At 42.8% G+C, this 19,998-nt stretch overlaps 2 protein-coding genes across 2 annotated transcripts in view; both read right to left on the bottom strand.

Moving 5' to 3' along the window:
• EndoA (SH3 domain containing GRB2 like, endophilin-A) overlaps nt 1–3,289 on the bottom strand; it is a 730,848-nt gene extending 727,559 nt beyond the window's left edge. The window contains exon 1 of the mRNA XM_089594978.1: nt 2,841–3,289. The gene's annotated coding sequence lies outside the window, so the exon portion shown is untranslated. The remainder of the gene's footprint in view (nt 1–2,840) is intronic.
• Nucleotides 3,290–10,762: 7,473 nt separating this feature from the next.
• LOC149374080 (uncharacterized) lies at nt 10,763–11,419 on the bottom strand. Its single transcript, XM_089594994.1, has one exon. The coding sequence runs from the start codon at nt 11,417–11,419 to the stop codon at nt 10,763–10,765; it is 657 nt and encodes a 218-aa protein (XP_089451120.1).
• Between the last annotated feature and the right edge of the window lie 8,579 nt (nt 11,420–19,998).

Genomic DNA, 19,998 nt, shown 5'->3' with positions numbered 1-19,998 from the left:
AACCAACTTCTTTTTAAAAATTTTTCATGTCGATCTAAGCAAGTTACGGCAGAATGACCCGTATACTTATAACTATAATTAACAAGTGGTCGCGGTGGCACAACGGCAGAGTTGCAGTTTCGTCGATCTCCGAGGTTAAGCTGCATTTGGCGCGGATAGTACTTGGATGGGTGATCGTCTGGTCACCATTCAGGTCTCGCCCTTTCGCCTGTGCTCTTGATTTAGTCCGGGTCGTAATCTGGAATTCGTGGGAGAAATTATTTGGATAGGATTTTTTTGCATGATCTTACGCAAAATGATCACCTAAAAACGAATTTGCATGTTGCCAGGCTTTAAAGTTGTAGGAAAAATGTTTAAACAAAATTTTTTAAACAAATTAAAAATATTGTTTATTTTGCCCTGAAAATAATTTTTTAGCTTTTTTGGACAATTCTAAACAAAAAAGATGTCTTGCAAATTTTCTCTAAAATCAATACTTTTCGAGATATTAATTGTACAAAGTTTAAAAAACCGTGAAAATCGCCACTTTCAAGTATGAAAAACAACAATAAAAATTAAAAATTTTGATGTTGCCAATGTTCTCAAATATTCTTCAAACATCCCTTGACAAAATCCTAAGGCGTTTCCAGACGTTATTTTATTGCAAACCCTTCATTTTTAATTTACAATCAAGCGTGTGCATCGTTACGGTCGTCCGCTGCTGGCCGCGGCTCTCATGCTCCGTCTCTTTCCCACTTACGAGGAGTACACGGAATTTACTGGCGCTCATATTTGATTTTAATGGTAAGTATATTATTCTTCTACAGTAATTGTGGGAATAATAATAATTATACAATCTTTCATATTGATGAAAAATGAGGTTAACCTCACTGTTGCTGTATAAACATACATGTATTTAAATAAAAAAAATTATTTTAAATTAAGCCTGCACACGCTTAATTGTAAATTAAAAATGAAGGGTTTGCAATAAAATAACATCCGGAAACACCTTAGGATTTTGTCAAGGGATGTTTGAAGAATATTTGAGAACTTTAGCAACATCAATATTTTTAATCTTTATTGTTGTTTTTCATACTTGAAAGTGGCGATTTTCACGGTTTTTTAAACTTTGTACAATTAATATCTCGAAAAGTATCGATTTTAGAGAAAATTTGCAAGACATCTTTTTTGTTTAGAATTGTCCAAAAAAGCTAAAAAAACTTTTTCCAGGGCAAAATAAACAATATTTTTAATTTGTTTAAAAAATTTTGTTTAAACATTTTTCCTACAACTTTGAAGCCTGGCAACATGCAAATTCGTTTTTAGGTGATCATTTTGCGTAAGATCATGCAAAAAAATCCTATCCAAATAATTTCTCCCACGAATTCCAGATTACGACCCGGACTAATTCTCGAAGGTCGATTAACTGCGTTTCTCTGACGCTTCGTCTACGTGATCATAGGTGTGACTGAGTTGGTCCAGATGTTTATATACGTATATAAACATCTAGTCATAACTCAGGTGTACCAATGGCTAATTAACACTATGCTTGTGTAAATAAATGCCATGTCTGAGCCTACGGGCGATGATAGAAAAAAAAAAAAAAAAAAAAAAAACGATAATCAACCACAAAATAGCTATAAATAATTATTAATTATACCTGTTAAAAGTACGTGTTTATAGCTAAAATTTTTGCGCGAGTTTGAAAGAAAAATTGTGTCAAAATCTGATTTGGTTTGTTGATATGACAGCCTGCAATCATGGTACTGTCATTATGTGGATGATAACACTTATAAACTGAGGGCTTTAGGTACTTTCAAACAATAACAAAAAAAAACGTTTGTTTAAATATAAACTTTTTGAATTCTGGTTAAAAATTTATGAACCCTGCAGTTTTTATGTAATCGTTTACATAATAACATACTTCACTGCTGCTATAACTTCAAAAGAAATGAGATTGAGAAACAATTTTTCTTTAAAATTTGTGCAAAATTTTTAGCTACTATGACCTACATTCTACAGATATTACTCAAAATAATTTATAGCTACCTTTTAATTGATTAAAGCTACTGCTTATGGGTGTAATTATAACTGTCAATTTTATACTGCAAGAGGTTACCTACCCTACACCCACAATTCCCAACTATTACTATGAATATAAAACTTTAGTCTAGCTATTTTTCTAATTTATGTTGTATCAGTAAAATTTTGATATCTATAAATCAAACAAAATTATTTTAGACTGTTCTTAGTTTACACAACTATTAGTTACTTGAATAGACCTTGAAAGACTGATGTTATGGACATCGTTATCAATCAGTTCAGCTGTGAACTAAAGTTACCTTTAATTTTTTGATTTGACTTTACGATATTGATTATAATTAAGTTATCCAAGACTGTTAGTTTTCAAGTATGTAAGAAGCATTGTTTCAAGCAAAAGTAACAGAAGTTGAATTACTATTTAATCTTAAGAAATAACTAGAATAATAAGCTGATAAAAATATTCAGAAACACTAAAGACACTTTATATTTTCTAATTCCATGCAGCTGCATTCTCCAACATATATATTCCTCATAAAGAAAAATCATATGACCTTCACTCAATTAACTAATAAACGTAAATGAAATGATGAATTCAAAAACTTGTCAACTTTCAGTAATGTGTGATTTTTACTGTTGTTAATGAGTAACTTTTACCGAATTTTAGAATGATATAGTACTTGAATACGTAAAATGAATTTAATACACAGCACAGATGATTTTTTTCAGTAAAAAGTTGTATGAATAGTAAACTCAATAGTGTCATTCAACAATGGCAACTTTGTGATTCCTACAATACACAAAACGATTTGTAAACTTACTTTTTAGATAATAAATGTTATATTCACAAAACTTAACATCGTTTAGAGTAGGATTATTTCAAAACTGTTTGCCTAAATATCAATCATCAGTCTGATTGCAACTTATCACATTAAATAATTTTTAGAATGAAAAACAAGAACGTATGTAAATGATAAAACTTAGGTATATATGTATGTACATATATAATATACTCAAATATGAAACTCAACACAAGTTTTTTTTGTAATTAATATAATATGGAAATAATTAATGAACTTCAGAAATGACAAGAAAAATATGACTTTATTTAATTATGTTATATTAAAAACAAGAAGGCAGGATGTAATAAGACAATAAATTATTTATAATTCAGGTTATTAATAATAACGTTTATTCATCTTATCACTATTTTTCGGTTACTTTAACACTTCTGTTAATGGTTATTTCGAATCATGAGTATTGTAATTTACTATCGCTTGCTTGAATGGTGACGAAAGACAGAGAAGCTGGATACAAAACTTATTCCAACAAAATTTAGGCATACTTGTAACTGATTGCTCAAAAAAAAATTATTTTTAAAGCTCAATTGCAATGGTGATTGCAAGTTTATATGAACCATAAAAAAACATTTTTTGATAAAGTTCTAGGCCGCGGTTACATGGCTGCGGCAGCGCGTTGGATTAGGCGGATTCAATTTCGGAACTTTTTCCCTAGATCGTATATATAGCTATACGATCTATGGAGAATGTTCCGTCGAGCAGACAGCACAGCAGTGAAGCAGCGTTGGGTTAGGCGGATTCAATATGCGAACTTTTTCCCTAGATCGTATATATAGCTATACGATCTAGGGAGAATGTTCCGTCGAGCAGACAGCACAGCAGTGAGGGGGCATTGCCAAAGACGCGTGAAAATTAAAAATTGTAATATTATAACACAAGCGCCTATCACCTAGTGACCCAGGGCGCTTACTGGCGGACGGCTACGTTCCGTTACGGACTTAGTTTTATACTCACGGACCCTTACGACCTTGGCTTTGTCCACACAGACCGTTACGGACTTGGTTTTGTCCACACGGACCGTTACGGACTTGGTTTTATCCTCACGGACCATTACGAACTTGGCTTTGTACTCACGGATCGTTACGGACTTGGTTTGGCCTTTACGGACCGTTACGGACTTGGCTTTGTCGTCACGGACCATTACGAACTTGGCTTTGTACTCACGGATCGTTACGAACTTTGTTTTTTCTCTTACGGATCGTTACGGACTTGGTATTGCCTTCACGGATTGATAGGGACATCTTTTTATCCTCACGGAAGTATACGGAGTTTTGTTTCAACTAGAAACTACGTGAGGTATAGTAGACAACGATTTTTACGGAAAGATTATGGAAGATAACGGAAAGGCACACCATCTAGATGTTGTCTACACGGAGTACTTATACACGAACCATTTCACGGAATATACACGGAACGTGTGCGAATAGACACTGCTAACTGGCCTCTCTATTAAATAATATAGTATTCATTATTAACACAAGCACCTATCACCCGATGTCCCGGGGCGCTAGCTGGCTACTCTATTATAAAATAAAATATTAATTAATAGCACAAACACTTATCACCCAAAGACCCAGGGCGCTTACTGGCCTTTCTATAAAATAATATAATATAATAATTAACAGCACAAGCACCTATCTCCTGATGACCGTTGTGCTATTAATTAATGATATTGTGACGTTGCACTTTCACGCCCTGAGACACTATGGGGTGTCGCAGCCAGGGCGGTCCCGAAACAACGTCCAAAGACACTTACAAAGATCCTCTCATCAAAGTCCGCTGTATCCTGAAACGCGAAAAACCCCTGTCCCCACGCTCATGGTGTACGCTGCTTGGCCCAGGAGACTCGTCCCTGAGGAGGTCCCGCCGGCGGTAGTCCGTCGGGATCAGACTACTCTCCCAAGGAGAAAGGAGGCGCGACCTGTAAATTCGGAAGGAAGGAAAAACACACGCACGACAATAGACGAGGTAAATGATTTATACGAACACTTCACTTTACTTTGGCGAACTTTTACACGTGGGCTTTTAGGCCCGAATCTTAGCGCAATCCAGCGCTATCGCAACAATCCGTGACAATCACACTTTCCCCCGGACTCTCACGTTCTCGCATTCCACGCTTCCTGGGGGCGTCCCGCACTACCCAATCCCCTGACACACACGTAAATACACACACGCTCGCACACTCTACTTTACTCTTACCTCCGGGTTCACCATATTCTGGGTCAAATCAACTATTGGACCTGCCGATGACCTGGTCTCTCAGATGACCGCTGGGGGTGGCGATAGTTCTCGTCTCCTCGGTCGTCGGTCGCAAGGTCGTTCCCGGTTGGCTTGGAAAGCTGATTCCACTCTTCTCTTTCTCTCTCTCCCGATTCTCTCTCGATTCTCTCTCGATTCTCTCTCGATTCCTACCGAAAACGCGAAAAACTTGGAAGCTCTGGTTCGCTCGGATGCTACTACAAGAGTGCCGCGTTAGGCCCACCAATTAGTGCAGCCTCACGCATTACCGCACTATATCTACATACATACTTTTGACTCTTACCGCCAGGACATCATTCACACGCACTCGAACGCGACGCAAGTCATAGTACATACGCTTAATACGGATACATAGGTATATATACAATATTACACCTAGAGAAGGATAAGTAAAAGAGAAGACGATAGGCGCAAACACAACAAAGAAAAACTTGTGAAATTTCCACTAAGCGCTATGCTTCCCTCGCGGAGGTACATATCGCTTAATGTCCAATACGTGTGCAACGCGCTCCTTATTTTCATCGCGAAGGACAAACACAACCGGTGATTTTACCGCGACGATCTCGTACGGTCCCTCGAACTTTGGCGCTAGTTTTGCTGAGAATTTATTCGCGGCATCAGTCTGATAATGAGTAACGCTTCATCACTTGCATATCCACTCTAAAACGCACATCGCGACGTGCGCGGTTATAATGCCTCTCTTGTTTTGCTCTTGCGTCTTCGATGTGTTTAGCCAGAGATTAGTAGGGAGATTGCAGACTGCCATGCTACGGAGTGTGCCCACTTTTTTCCAGTGGTTCGAGCGCCCCGCCGCGGCCAAGCGGCCGAACCAGGCGCACATTTTTTTTATTTGCGAAGCACAGTAGGGGTATGAGAAGAGTGGATTCGCCTGGAAATGTCCATTAGGCGTACATTTTGGAGACGCATGGAAGGGTTATACCGAATGTGCGCCTACGAGGAGAGGAGTGGAAATGTCGGCTATATAGCTGTATATATCTGAACGCACAGCCAAAGCAAGCGACGATACGAGTTTTTCTTTTTTGAGAGTCTTTTGACTCTGCAACCGAGTACTATGTATATATTTAACTGACTTGCTCTCGCTCTGGCTTCAATGTTATCTATAAATCTTATTTAATTAAATCGTGGAACTAAATGCTCATTAATTATATACACAGAATTTTGATTTCAATACGTTATTTTTTAACTTTCCCGTACTCTTAAAATTCCCAAATCCATTTATGTTTTCAAAAAATTAACCACTAATTTATTAATTTCACACATCCTAACTGCTGTAAACTGTAGGACAAGCTCCGGAGGATATCCATGAACATATGTAACTTCGAAAGAGACACCTTCCTTTCTTCGGATAGCTAAGATGGTTAAGGCTTATGCTCCTTTACAGATTATTTGGCACTTAAGGGTTCAAATCTACTTCATGGTAGATTTTTCTTTTTTTTTTTTATTCAATGTATCATTTTGTCTTTATTTCTTTCATTTATGTTTCGTTAAAAATATATATTTATATATATGTAGTCAACATTTTTTTTCGGATACATCAAAACAAATTAAATTAATATTGTTACTTTGATACAAGGCAATTCTATAATTTTATAATACTAAAATAACTTTTAAGGATTTTAACATAATTTGTGTATTCTAAAACTCCTAAGAAATTGTGAACATCCTATTTACGACAAAAAAAAAGCCGAAGGCAGAAGAAAACTCGTACTTTTACTACGATTATATCAAATATGATCATTACCAGTAAAGTTCAACTTACATCCAATGATACGTGAATATTTAACTAGGTACATTTATTATATTTTTGGGCTTATATTTACATTCCTTATCAATGCCTTGTGGTTATTGCGTTGACAAAATTCGTACTACATATATATGTACAAACATGAAAGTAGATTCTTAAGTCTTTATAAATAGTGCGTATTTTAGATTAAAGAGTCTTACAGAGACTGAACGAAGCTTTTTTTATTCAACACATACTAGTTTCAACCACTTGTAACTCAGAGTATGGTTTAAAAAAAAAATTTGTATTCTGTGTAAACAATTAATCTTTTTACCTATAATCAATTGTTATTGTAATTTTTCAGAAATAGTTACCAAAATTTTTGACAGTGCGTAAATCATATACAGTTATCAAAAATTTTTTGTCCTCTGTTTGGAAGGTGGCTCTATATATATTTTTATAGATGAATAACTTTACAAAATATTAAAATTTCACAATTGAAATTGCTCTTTTAACTATCGCAATCGATCAATTAATTTTACATCGTATGCAACACACAATGATTCGCATGTATTTATTCGATTGTTTGTAGTGTTATGGTATCATTGTTAAAAGTATTACGATGCTTTTCCTGCATTCAATATAAATAATTAAACTTCCTTTATAATCTACAGCCTAAAAATATGTTTATTACAATCATCACCCTTAAAGGTAATTCATTTTTTTTTTGTTTTTAACAAAATACTGCGGTATTATAAAAATGTTTAGTCTCAGAATCTTGCCAAATAAATTTTATTACTTATTCATCAAACTGTTTCAATCATTATTGTTCTTCTGGCTGTCTAAAAATACACCTTATTAAAGATTTGCAAACAATTTTAAAATATTTACAAAACTATTTTGTATTGTGTTCATCAAATTTAATTACTGATTAAAATTTCAACATTAAGTAAATAGCAGTAAACGGGCGGCTTTTTTTGTCGTAAATAGGATGTTCACAATTTCTTAGGAGTTTTAGAATACACAAATTATGTTAAAATCCTTAAAAGTTATTTTAATATTATAAAATTATAGAATTGCCTTGTATCAAAGTAACAATATTAATTTAATTTGTTTTGATGTATCCGAAAAAAAATGTTGACTACATATATGTATATAAATATATATTTTTAACGAAACGTAAATAAAAGAAATGAAGACAAAATGATACATTGAATAAAAAAAAAAAAAAAAAAATCTACCATGAAGTAGATTTGAACCCTTAAGTGCCAAATAATCTGTTAAGGAGCATAAGCCTTAACCATCTTAGCTATCCGAAGAAAGGAAGGTGTCTCTTTCGAAGTCACATATGTTCATGGATATCCTCCGGAGCTTGTCCTACAGTTTACAGCAGTTAGGATGTGTGAAATTAATAAATTAGTGGTTAATTTTTTGAAAACATAAATGGATTTGGGAATTTTAAGAGTACGGGAAAGTTAAAAAATAACGTATTGAAATCAAAATTCTGTGTACATAATTAATGAGCATTTAGTTCCACGATTTAAGTAAATAAGATTTATAGATAACATTGAAGCCAGAGCGAGAGCAAGTCAGTTAAATATATACATAGTACTCGGTTGCAGAGTCAAAAGACTCTCAAAAAAGAAAAACTCGTATCGTCGCTTGCTTTGGCTGTGCGTTCAGATATATACAGCTATATAGCCGACATTTCCACTCCTCTCCTCGTAGGCGCACATTCGGTATACCCCTTCCACGCGTCTCCAAAATGTGCGCCTAATGGACATTTCCACGCGAATCCACTCTTCTCATACCCCTACTGTGCTTCGCAAATAAAAAAAAAATATGTGCCTGGTTCGGCCGCTTGGCCGCGGCGGGGCGCTCGAACCACTGGAAAAAAGTGGGCACACTCCGTAGCATGGCAGTCAGCAATCTCCCTACTAATCTCTGGTTTAGCTACTAAGTCTCGCAGCGTATCTAGTCGCTTAACCCGATCCCCCCACGTATCCGGAGAAATCCGCTCAATTTTTTCTTTAGATTCGACCTCTCGGCGCAGAATCTTCACTGGCTTCGGATCTGCCGTAGTTCAAGAACGCCGGAGAAACTTTCAACGTCGCTTGAGTCGCAGTGTTAACCGTGTGGCGAAACTCATGCACATGCAGGTCCCAGTTGCGATGATCGGCGCCCACAAATATTGCTATCAATTGCTTTAAAGTCCGATTAGTTCGCTCCACGGGATCGGCTTGGGCATGGTAGGAAGGCGTGAAAACATGCTGGACCCCGTACTCCTTTATTGTCTCGGCGATCAACTTCTTACTAAACTCGTGGCCATTATCCGTCAGGAAATACTCCGGCATCTCCCATCGAAATAAAATTAGCTCCTCCAACGCTCGCATTACGCTTTTACTATCGGCTTTACGAAACGGCTTAACTTCGATCCCACGCGTGAATAAGTCCTGGAAAACAATCAAGTACTTATGGCCACTCTTACTCGGTGGAAATTCCATCAGATCAGCGGCCACGACGGCCCACGATCTCTCCACGATTCACTTACCCATTAGCCCTTGCGGGGCTGTCTGCGGCACTTTAAACTGCTGGCACAATTCGCACGCTTTTACGAACTTCTTGACGTCATAATACATTCCCCGCCAGTAATACTCCCGAGCTACGCGATCATACGTCTTCTCGATCCCCTATGCCCGCTAGACGGCGCGTTGTTTGCATCGATCATGACGCGCTTCTTATAATTATCCGGCACTACGAGTCGCCACCTTTCCTCTCGGTGCGTGATCGAATCTAACAGCAAATCTACCCGGTGACGATATAGTCTCCCGTCCTCTACGCGCCAGTCCTTATATTCGAGCGGATATTCGACCAGTTCATTTGCCATTTTAACGTACCACTCGTCGCTAATCTCGTCAAACGCAGCAATTTCTTTCTCTCCCCCGACAATCGAGATAGCGCGTCCGGCACGTGGTTCATGGCGCCCTTACGATGCATGATCTCAAAGTCCCATTGGGACATCTCTAACGCCCACCTCGCGAATCGCCCCGCTGGTTCGCGCAAATCTTTGATCCACTTCAGGGTGCTGTGATCGGTAATCACAGTGAACCGATACCCCTCCACGTACGGTCGCAGTTTTTTAAGTGCCCAAATTACCGCGAGACATTCCTTCTCCGTGAAGCTGTAATTCTTCTCCACAGGTGTTAACACATGGCTCACATACACGATTGGATGCTCGCCATCCTCATGCTCTTGGGATAGCACCGCACCGATCGCATAGTTACTCGCATCGGTCTGCACGGTAAACGGCTGGGCAAAGTCCGGCCGCGCTAATACTGGCGCATCCGTCAAATCTTCCTTTAATTTATTAAACGCTTCCTGCTGCTCCCCTCCCCAGGTCCACGCTTGCTTTTTACGCAGTAATTTAACTAGAGGAATTTTTATTTCCGAATCTCGCTCGATAAATTGGCTATACCACCCGACCATCCCTAAAAATCGGCGAAATTGCCTAACATCCCTAGGGGCGGGATATTTCAATACCGGCGCAATCTTCTCGGGATCGGGACGCAACCCGTCCTTATCTAAGATAAACCCCAGGTAGGTAAGTTGCGACAAGCAGAACTTGCACTTCTCAAATTTGATCTGTAACCCGGCTTCCGTTACTCGACGCAAAACGATTTCTAAATACCGCAAGTGTTCGTCAAAATCGTCTGTCGCTACGATTATATCGTCTAGATACCCGAAAACGTTGGGCTGCAAGTCCGGCCCAAATAAGGCGTCGATGAGCCGCTGAAACGTCATCGGCGCATTAGTTAAGCCGAACGGCATCCGTCGAAAATGCCACAGCCCTTAACCTGGCATTGAAAACACGGTATACTTTCTACTCGAAGCTTCCATGGGTATCTGGAAGTAGGCCTGTTTTAGGTCGATTTTGGATAGATACCACGCACTTCGGAGTCAGTCCAGAATCGAATCCATACTCGGCAAGGGGGTATGCATCGCGAGTTGTCACCTTATTCAATTCGCGAAATTCGATGCAAAATCGGTAAGTCCCATCTGGTTTCCTTATCATCACCGGCGCGCTACTATAATCGCTCGACGATTTTTCGATTACCCCCTTGTTAAACATCCGTTCTACTTCCTCCGTCGCTATCTCCTGCATCCGCGGCGACATACGCCTCAACCGGTGTCGGATCGGTGTACGATCGGTAACACGAATTACATGCTCGGTTAACTTAGTCACCCCCGGCGTTTCGGTGGCCGATGATAAGACTTGCTCAATTAATCGATTCACTCGGTCACGTTGATCGTTATTCACTTCCATAATACCGGCACACTCCGAGTGGATCACTCTCTCGGGTTCGTCGCTCCCCCCTACAAATGAAGCCCATGTTCCTTCGCTCGCTCGCCACAGTCGCTTACCGAAATTAGCCTCGATATCGAAGTTCTGACAGAAGTCCATCCCCAGAAGAACGTCCTGATCGATGTTTGGCACCGCTTTCAAATATAAAACGCCTCCCTTTGTTCCGACGTCCATCTGCGCCTTTAGCACCCCCAATACGCTGGTCACTCCCCCATTTACGTTACGCGTCGCGGAATTTCTCGGCCACCTTAGGCCCGATTAGTGAGGAGGTTGCTCCTGGGTCTAATAAAGCCTTGTAACTCTGACCTCCGATTGATACGCGGATATAGCTACGATTGTCGTCGCTCACACCGGCAATTTCTTCGCGAAGCCCCACATGCAGCCCACCTGCATACTTGGCGCGGTCCTCATCACTCAAAAATTTTGGGAACCCGGTTGTTGAAGGTGAGGCGTCGTTGAAAAGAAGTTGGAGCGACCCCTCATTCGTAGGCTTAGTCGTCTTCTCCTCGATGCTCTCCTGCAACATCTCGTCTACAATCTTGTACCTCTTTGGTAGCGCACTATCCAACGCGTCCCACGACATCGGCTTGGGCCATTTCCACTGGCTCTCGACCTCTTCACTGAGAAAAAAGTTCGGTAGAGCCTACGAAACTTAGTCGGGTGACAAGAGCTTATTGCAGTTTGGTAATGACTGCGAAGGACCCAAGTAGTAGCTACTTAAGTTTAAGTATAGACGTTACTTGTCTCCGAAGAGTATAGCGTCTGCTTTGTATGCACAGTAGGGCCAGCTGATGTTCTATAAGCAGTATAGTGAGTAGCGACTTGTCGAGAATATATATTGTGGATTAAGCACAATAATACTTACGTATATTGTATAACTAAAGTGTCTTAAGACAGACAAACGGTAGCTGTGTTCTTTTGTGTATGTTGCAAAGTAATATATTTATAAGTATGTAAGTATACAGATGTTTGAAAACACACATTTCCTAGTACGCAAGTGTATATATCTGTTTTGCGTTGCCTTGTATTATACGTGCAATAATGTGTGTCGTCAAAGAAAATTGAAACGTTCAAATTTCTAAAAGTTCCAGATTTACGATGGATGAGTTTGTTATAGAGATCTACTGACGTAGTGGGAGATGATAAATTTCATTGAGAGATTCAAAGGTGAGTATAGTCTAACCTCAAATCTTAAAATAGTGTTTTCATAACGGTTGGATGTTATTTGCGGCTATTTTTATCATGGGCTGGAATAGACAAAGAGATTTTCGATGAAATCGATGATTTTATATGCTAGATCAAATAAATGTTCGTGAGTTACTCCAGATTCACCCCTGTGTACTTACAAAAATAAATGAATCTTTTTATGTATCACCAAACCATATTTTGTAAAAAATAATTTACATTTTTTTATACCATTTTTATCTAAATGATTATAATAAATAATAGTTATTTGATTGTTTTGTCAGTTCTTTTATAAAACCTAAATAATATAAACTCAAGTAACCAATACTCGAGTCTCAAGTAAACAGCGCCTGTTGGATGCCAAGCTAAGTGGGCTTATTATTGCCAAGAAGAAATTGCTTAGGTTCTACAGTTAACGCTACTTTATGTATACTTACCTGACTACTAAAGTATAGGCTGCTTGGGTTTTCGGTGATGGCTACTGAATTTTTTTCTCAGTGTTGATCGCTCACATCCGCTCCCACTCGCCTATCCTCCTCTACTGATGCCCTCCCCTCCCCGAGAGGCATCAGCCAACGATTTTCCCCTGCGCTATAATCCAACTCAAGTCTCGCCTATCTTGAATTTCACTCAGTAAAACTCTGTCTGTCGACACTCGCTCGCTTGTTGCTATTGCTTGATTGGTCTCTAGCGTCTCAGCATCCCCTATGAACAAACCGCGAACATCCTGCAGACCCACGCTCCCCGTATCTGAATCGGACTTGGCACTCGTCGCGTCGTTCCCTATTTGTTTAATCCGGAATTTTTTGAACAGTTTAACGCTACCGCTATCGCTCATCAGGTCACTACGCTTCTCGTCACTCGATCGATTTTTCGCATTCGCTTCGGCTCGCTTCATCGCTTCACACGCTTCTTTCGCTGTCTCCGTCGTCTCACATCCCGCCCTGGGGAGTCCAGGGAGCAAGCTCTTTACTGGCCCCCAGTTGCCAGTTTCCCAGACTCTCACGTAATTTCTCGCATACACTACACGATTTGAAGGTCACACCTCGAAGGCCGCATACTTGGCAATACACATTCTGCGGCATCATGCCCCCGACCGCGCCCTCGACCCGAGGGGGGCGGTTAGGGCACCCGCGCGACATATAGCCCTTTTGCTGGCACGCATAACATAAGCTCTCGGGGCATTGTGCCGAGCAGTGGCCTACGCCACTACGCGTAAAACAGGCGCCCATAAACGGCCCAGGGCGCTGACGATCGCTAGCTGGATTCTCTCCCAGCATGCGGAACGGGTTGGCTTGTGCAGCGGGAGCAGGTGGAGGCGGGATCGTAGGTCGCGGCCCCAAGTTCCCCCCTACATCGGGTCGGGGTACGGATGGCCATACCCATTGGCCTCCAGTCCACGCCGGCACTCCGCTGTTTCTCGCGACGCTCGGTTGGGTCACTTGCACGGCGGCCGCATACGACGGATACGGGCTCTGCTCCACAATCGCCGCACCGGGCGACTGAAAGCTCGGTCCCGGCAACAAAGGCGCGGGGGGCACACACGCGACAATGTCCGAATTCGCAGGCGGTTTCACTGGTCCCTTCTTTTTGGCCCCCTTACTATTCGGCGTCTCGACGGCAGCAGCGGCGACTTGTTCGGGATTTTCCTCAACAACCCCCGCTACCTTGGCCCTTGACGTGGAACTAATAAAGGCGGCTCCAGGAACATGCATTTTCTCCGGTGGTGGAGGTGGAGCGTATTTCCCGTCTAATTCTCGTTGTCGCTTCCAACGGCGCCCGCACTCTTGGATGTCGTCGAGCGACATTATGAGCTGTCCACTCATTGCTTTCCGATATTCCGGAAGTAGGTTGCGGTACACAGTTTCCGTGACCGTCCGTTGAGACGGCGGCCTGGAGAAGCGTGACACGATATAGCGAACGTTCGTCACGTAATCGCTCACCTTTACACCCTTTACCTTGAGTCCGGCGTTGCAAGTCGTCTAGCAGATCTTCTTGGTCATATTCACCCATAAATTGCCGTTTAAACGCTCGCTTACATTGTTGCCATGTCACAACCTCGCTTCTCACGGCTCTCAACCGACGGCTCGCCCGTTTGAACAAAATCACTGGTACGGCACGGTAAAACTCACTTACGCTGGCGCCCATACTTACGCGGCAATCCTCCAAGCGTTCAAGAAAATCCTCTGCGTCTTCACCCTTGTCCTCCCCTGAGAATTGGAGCTTCCAGCTCTGAAGAGCTTTCGAGGCCCGATTCTCCCATGATTCAGCCGATCTCTCGGCTTGACCACGTTCCGATCTATTAGCGCGTCGCCGATTACGGTCGTTGACCCACAGCCCGGTAAACTCTGCCTCACTTTCGCTACCTGAGCTCGACTGGTTGCTCGACACTTGCTCGTTGGCTCGGGGGTGCCATTCCTCCTTTTGATCCTCATGCATCTCTTCCGGCCTGGTAGGCCCGCGTTGTCGCTTCCTCCTGGTTTGATCGCTATCCCGCATATCTCTAACGCTCGATGGCTGGAGATTCCCCCTTCGTGGATTGCGGTCCAGAGTCCTCCGACGCAGGGTGGCAGCGGGATTATGGGTGACCGGAGATGGGCAGGCCCCGTGCAAGCCCGGTGCGAACTGTCGGCCTTGAGGGCCAGGAATTCGGGTCCCCGTTGAATCTGCGGCAAAAACCCTTGTCCTCCGACGTCGAGGAGAGGCAAGCGTCCAGCCTTCGCTATCGGATGGCGCGAGTTGTCTCGACCGGTCAGAGAAGTCATCTCTCTCACACGCACGTTCCGCGACATCTTTGGCCGTCGCTACGGGCACCCTCGGTTGTGTCAGGTGCTTCCTCGACAATAGCCGCTGCCACTCAAGTCGGTCGGCCTCAGTATCGCTACCGGACTCACCACCACGCGAATTGAGCCCTCGTAATTCGGCTGTCGCTCGCGCATAGGTTTCGTCGAGGTGCTGATCACTTGATGCATGCTCACCTAACGAGGCCTCCCCCGGAGATTGGTTACGCCATTCCGCCGCGGTTTAATGTAGCTGACGGCTCTCCTCTGTCGTCGCCAGGTGCGGTGCAGGCGCACCCAGCTCATGGTCGAGCGGAGCATGGAGTCCTGGGACGTGGTTTTGTGGTAAGGGAGGGAATGATAAAGCCGGCACACCCGAGCTCGACACGTGAGATACCGGCTAGTTGGCCACGGAGTCTCTCCGTGCACCCGTAGCGGCCCCCAAACAATTCCCTCCCGTTACTTTACTGATCGCCCCTGCCCCCGCTGACTGCATCTCCCTTAGTCGATCAAACATATCAAAAACTCCAAGACCGATTTTCCCGGGGTCACCGGAAGGCAACGAGCCCACGATTCGCATATTAGCTTGGCCTTAAAGCGCAAAAATCGGTCGATAGAGCGTGACGGACGCGGCCATGATCGGTGACGTATACATCGTCGTAATCGTCACGGTAGTGGGTACGGTCACGGGGCACGTTGGCTGAATGAAATCCGAGGTTGGAAACGTCACGACGCGCGAAAAACTCGTATCCCGGGCGCTAAAATCTCGCTCGTTACGATTAAACGATAACTCTACTTTCCGCGCTCCTAGCAACAGTCGATCACTCCCATCATGGCTCCGCATCCCCGATTCCCGAACGCTACCCTCTCGGGAGGCGGAATTGCTCATTTCACCCCTACTAGTCACTACGGTTTCTTCTGCCCCCATCGGCTGGTGATATTCATGGCGCTAACCTCTTGCTACTCCACGCTCGGCCCCAACATCCGTGCATTATTGGCAACCCCTGCTCCCGCGATGGACCCGTTGCTATCTTCCCTTTCCGCTCGCGCGAAGTCACTCTCGTAACGCGGAATAAGCTTGTTGTTCGGTTCGAGCTCAAGCATTCGATACCGCAACAATCTGTCTCGCAGTGCAAACTCGTCCCCCTCTAAACTCAGTCCCCACTCGTCCAGCTGGGGTAACACCACTTCTAGTGGGAGCATAAATATTTCCCGCCAAAAAGCTCTCTGCTCGCGGGTGTGCACCACGTCGCGCATAATCTCGTCATGTAACTGCGGTTCCACTGGCCCCATTGCACGCGGACGATTCATCCTCGCAACTTATGACGCGCGAGCTTGACGCTAACTTCGCCCGACTTGTCACTACGCAACAAACAAAAACAAAAAAAAATAATTTTCCCCAAACGATCTATATCTATATTTCTAATTCACCTACACGCACGACAAAAACAATAAAGATCCACGCAATTCCCTTCCTCGAATTTAAATCCACACGACACCAGGCACTTGTCCCGAAATATATATCACAGCAACGGCACTATCACAACGCGGCGCGCACTTCTTAACTCTCGGACGAAAACACGAAAGAATCTAAAGAAAGGCAACACTCAGAAAGAAGAGAGGAAAAGAAAATAAACATAAGTAAAGTATTATTTATATGGTAATACAAAAAAACATTAAAAATATATATATATATAAGAGAAGGCACGTTAGGCCCTGTTCTCCTCCTGTAAACAAATCACGCACGCAAAAAAAACGCAAGCGGCCTCCAAGATGAACGCTACTAGTACCTGAAAAGCGAAAGTCACACGCGCAAGAAAAACAAAACGCGCAAGAAGAGCCGCTCACTCATTCACCTGAAAATTTGGTGCTTTCGAAAAGTCCGTCCGATTCACGCACACGCTTAATTTTCCCAAGCTTAACCGCGTCTCACTCTCTCACTCTTCAACAATACGTCTCTTTCCCCTCTCCACCGACTCACGCTCGTACTCGGCGCCGCTTAACCCAAACACTCCTAAAAACCGGTAAATTTTGGCAGTTTCCAAAAAAAATTCCGATCAACGCGGCAAAGTTATGTAAACACTGGAAATACCCCCGCATGCACTACGAACGTGATGCCACTTCGCTAAGATGAAATAAAATACTCGAAGACACTAATAACACACGAAAACGACTATCCTACCCACGACACATTTACTCACGGCTCACGGCGATTTTAAGGAAAAAAAAAAAAAAAAAAAATTTATAAACAGAGACACTATTCGCGCACTTATACCCTGATTCTCGTTTCTCAGCTAAATTGCCCCACGTTGAGCGCCACTTTGTGACGTTGCACTTTCGCGCCCTGAGACACTATAGGGTGTCACAGCCAGGGCGGTCTCGAAACAACGTCCAAAGACACTTACAAAGATCCTCTCACCAAAGTCCGCTGTATCCTGAAACGCAAAAAACCCCTGTCCCCACGCTCATGGAGTACGCTGCTTGACCCAGGAGACTCGTCCTTGAGGAGGTCCCGCCGGCGGTAGTCCGTCGGGATCAGACTACTCTCCCAAGGAGAAAGGAGGCGCGACCTGTAAATTCGGAAGGAAGGGAAAACACACGCACGACAATAGACGAGGTAAATGATTCATACGAACACTTCACTTTACTTTGGCGAACTTTTACACGTGGGCTTTTAGGCCCGAATCTTGGCGCAATCCAGCGCTATCGCAACAATCCGTGACAATCACACTTTCCCCCGGACTCTCACGTTCTCGCATTACACGCTTCCTGGGGGCGTCCCGCACTACCCAATCTCCTGACACACACGTAAATACACACACGCTCGCACACTCTACTTTACTCTTACCTCCGGGTTCACCATATTCTGGGTCAAATCAACTATTGGGCCTGCCGATGACCTGGTCTCTCAGATGACCGCTGGGGGTGGCGATAGTTCTCGTCTCCTCGGTCGTCGGTCGCAAGGTCGTTCCCGGTTGGCTTGCAAAGCTGATTCCGCTCTTCTCTTTCTCTCTCTCCCGATTCTCTCTCGATTCTCTCTCGATTCTCTCTCGATTCCTACCGAAAATGCGAAAAACTTGGAAGCTCTGGTTCGCTCGGATGCTACTACAAGAGTGCCGCGTTAGGCCCACCAATCAGTGCAGCCCCACGCATTACCGCACTATATCTACATACATACTTTTGACTCTTACCAGTCTTACCGCCAGGACATCATTCACACACACTCGAACGCGACGCAAGTCATAGTACATACGCTTAATACGGATACATAGGTATATATACAATCTTCGTCGATGAAGCAATACTGGATTAGCACAATGGCACGGTTATCACAAATGTTTTATAATACGCAATCACACAGATAGACCCTTATATACTAGAACTACACATTCTTGGGCTTTTCTTCGGCGCTATGTCTTTTTTTCTCTCCTTGGTGCTACTCTTGGTATCCGATTACTCTCACGTAGAACAAGAAACACACAGACCCGGACCTTTATTAGCTTCTTGTAATTAAAAAATAGATTCCAACTTTATGACGCGTTTCGGCGCTTAATGCTATAGGGTCAGAGAAAAATGACTCCGTCATAATATACATATCGTTTAATAAAGCGACCAGTAAGCGCCCCGGGTCATCGAGTGATAGGTGCTTGTGCTGTTAATCAATAATATATATTGTTTGATAAAGCGACCAGTTAGCGCCCCGGGTCATCGGGTGATAGGCGCTTGTATTATTAATTAATACTTTATTATTTAATAAAGAGGCCAGTTAGCGCCCCGAGTCATTGGGTGATAGGCACTTGTGTTATAATATTACAATTTTTAATTTTTGCGTGTCTTTGGCACTGCCCCTTCACTGCTGTGCTGTCTGCTCGACGGAACATTCTCCCTAGATCATATAGCTATATATACGATCTAGGGAAAAAGTTCCAATATTGAATCCGCCTAACCCAAACCCAACGCTGAAAAGGAGCCAATGGAACGTCACTGCGTCTGAAGAAAAAAGGTTCCCTCTTTATCGGTTTAGCAAGTAACGCTTCCCTTTTTGTTAGACAAAAAGTGCATTATTCTCATGGATGCGGAACTCAGTGTAACGTATCCACGGAAGTCAACGAAAAATTAATTTGACATAATAATTACAATACTTTTTTTATGCTTTCACATGTAATTCTGAGGGCCTTACGATCCGACAGACGGCGTACTGTAGCTAAGAGAAAATCTCCAACAAGTCTATCTGTAGCATATTAGTCGTATACATACATACTTGTAGGTGATTTTCTCTTAGCTACAGTACGCCATCTGTCGGATTGTAGGGCCCTAACACTTATAGCAGCGTTAGCTGTCAGTATACAAAAATTGACAGTCATCTGCTAATAATTTCTTATCAATTACACAATATCAAACTATTCCCACTTGAACTCTTCATGACCATTGGCTGTTTCTTTGACGCAACGTATTGTTCCGCGTACATGTTCACGATAAACTTTTTTTATAACGGAAACAAAAGCGTTACTTGCTAAACCGATGGTGGGGGAACCTTTTTTTCTGACGCAGTAACGTTCCGTTGGCTTGTTAGCTAGTTCCGCTTTCGCAGCCATGTAACCGTGGCCTAAGGCTGCGAACACACACGTCCACATGAAAAATGTGCGGATTGCGAAAGCATCAAAGAAAAGTCCTCCACCTCCACCCATTCTCAGTTCGATATGCAGATAGACCTAAGACTAAGAGGTAAGGCCCAATGTCGATTAAAAATGTATACCAGCAGCTACTTTTACTAGACTTAAATAACTT

This window comes from Copidosoma floridanum, unplaced genomic scaffold (genome assembly GCF_036245765.1).
Source record: "Copidosoma floridanum isolate Cflo_tuat_1 unplaced genomic scaffold, Cflo_Japanese_pri ptg000022l, whole genome shotgun sequence".
Taxonomy (NCBI): domain Eukaryota; kingdom Metazoa; phylum Arthropoda; class Insecta; order Hymenoptera; family Encyrtidae; genus Copidosoma; species Copidosoma floridanum.
The sequence above is the reverse complement of the archived record's forward strand: the minus strand, read 5'-3'. Positions and strand labels throughout refer to the sequence as shown.

Coding starts and splice junctions, on each gene's coding strand:
- LOC149374080 (XM_089594994.1), bottom strand. CDS start 11,419: ATGGACGTCGGAACAAAGGGAGGCGTTTTATATTTGAAAGCGGTGCCA.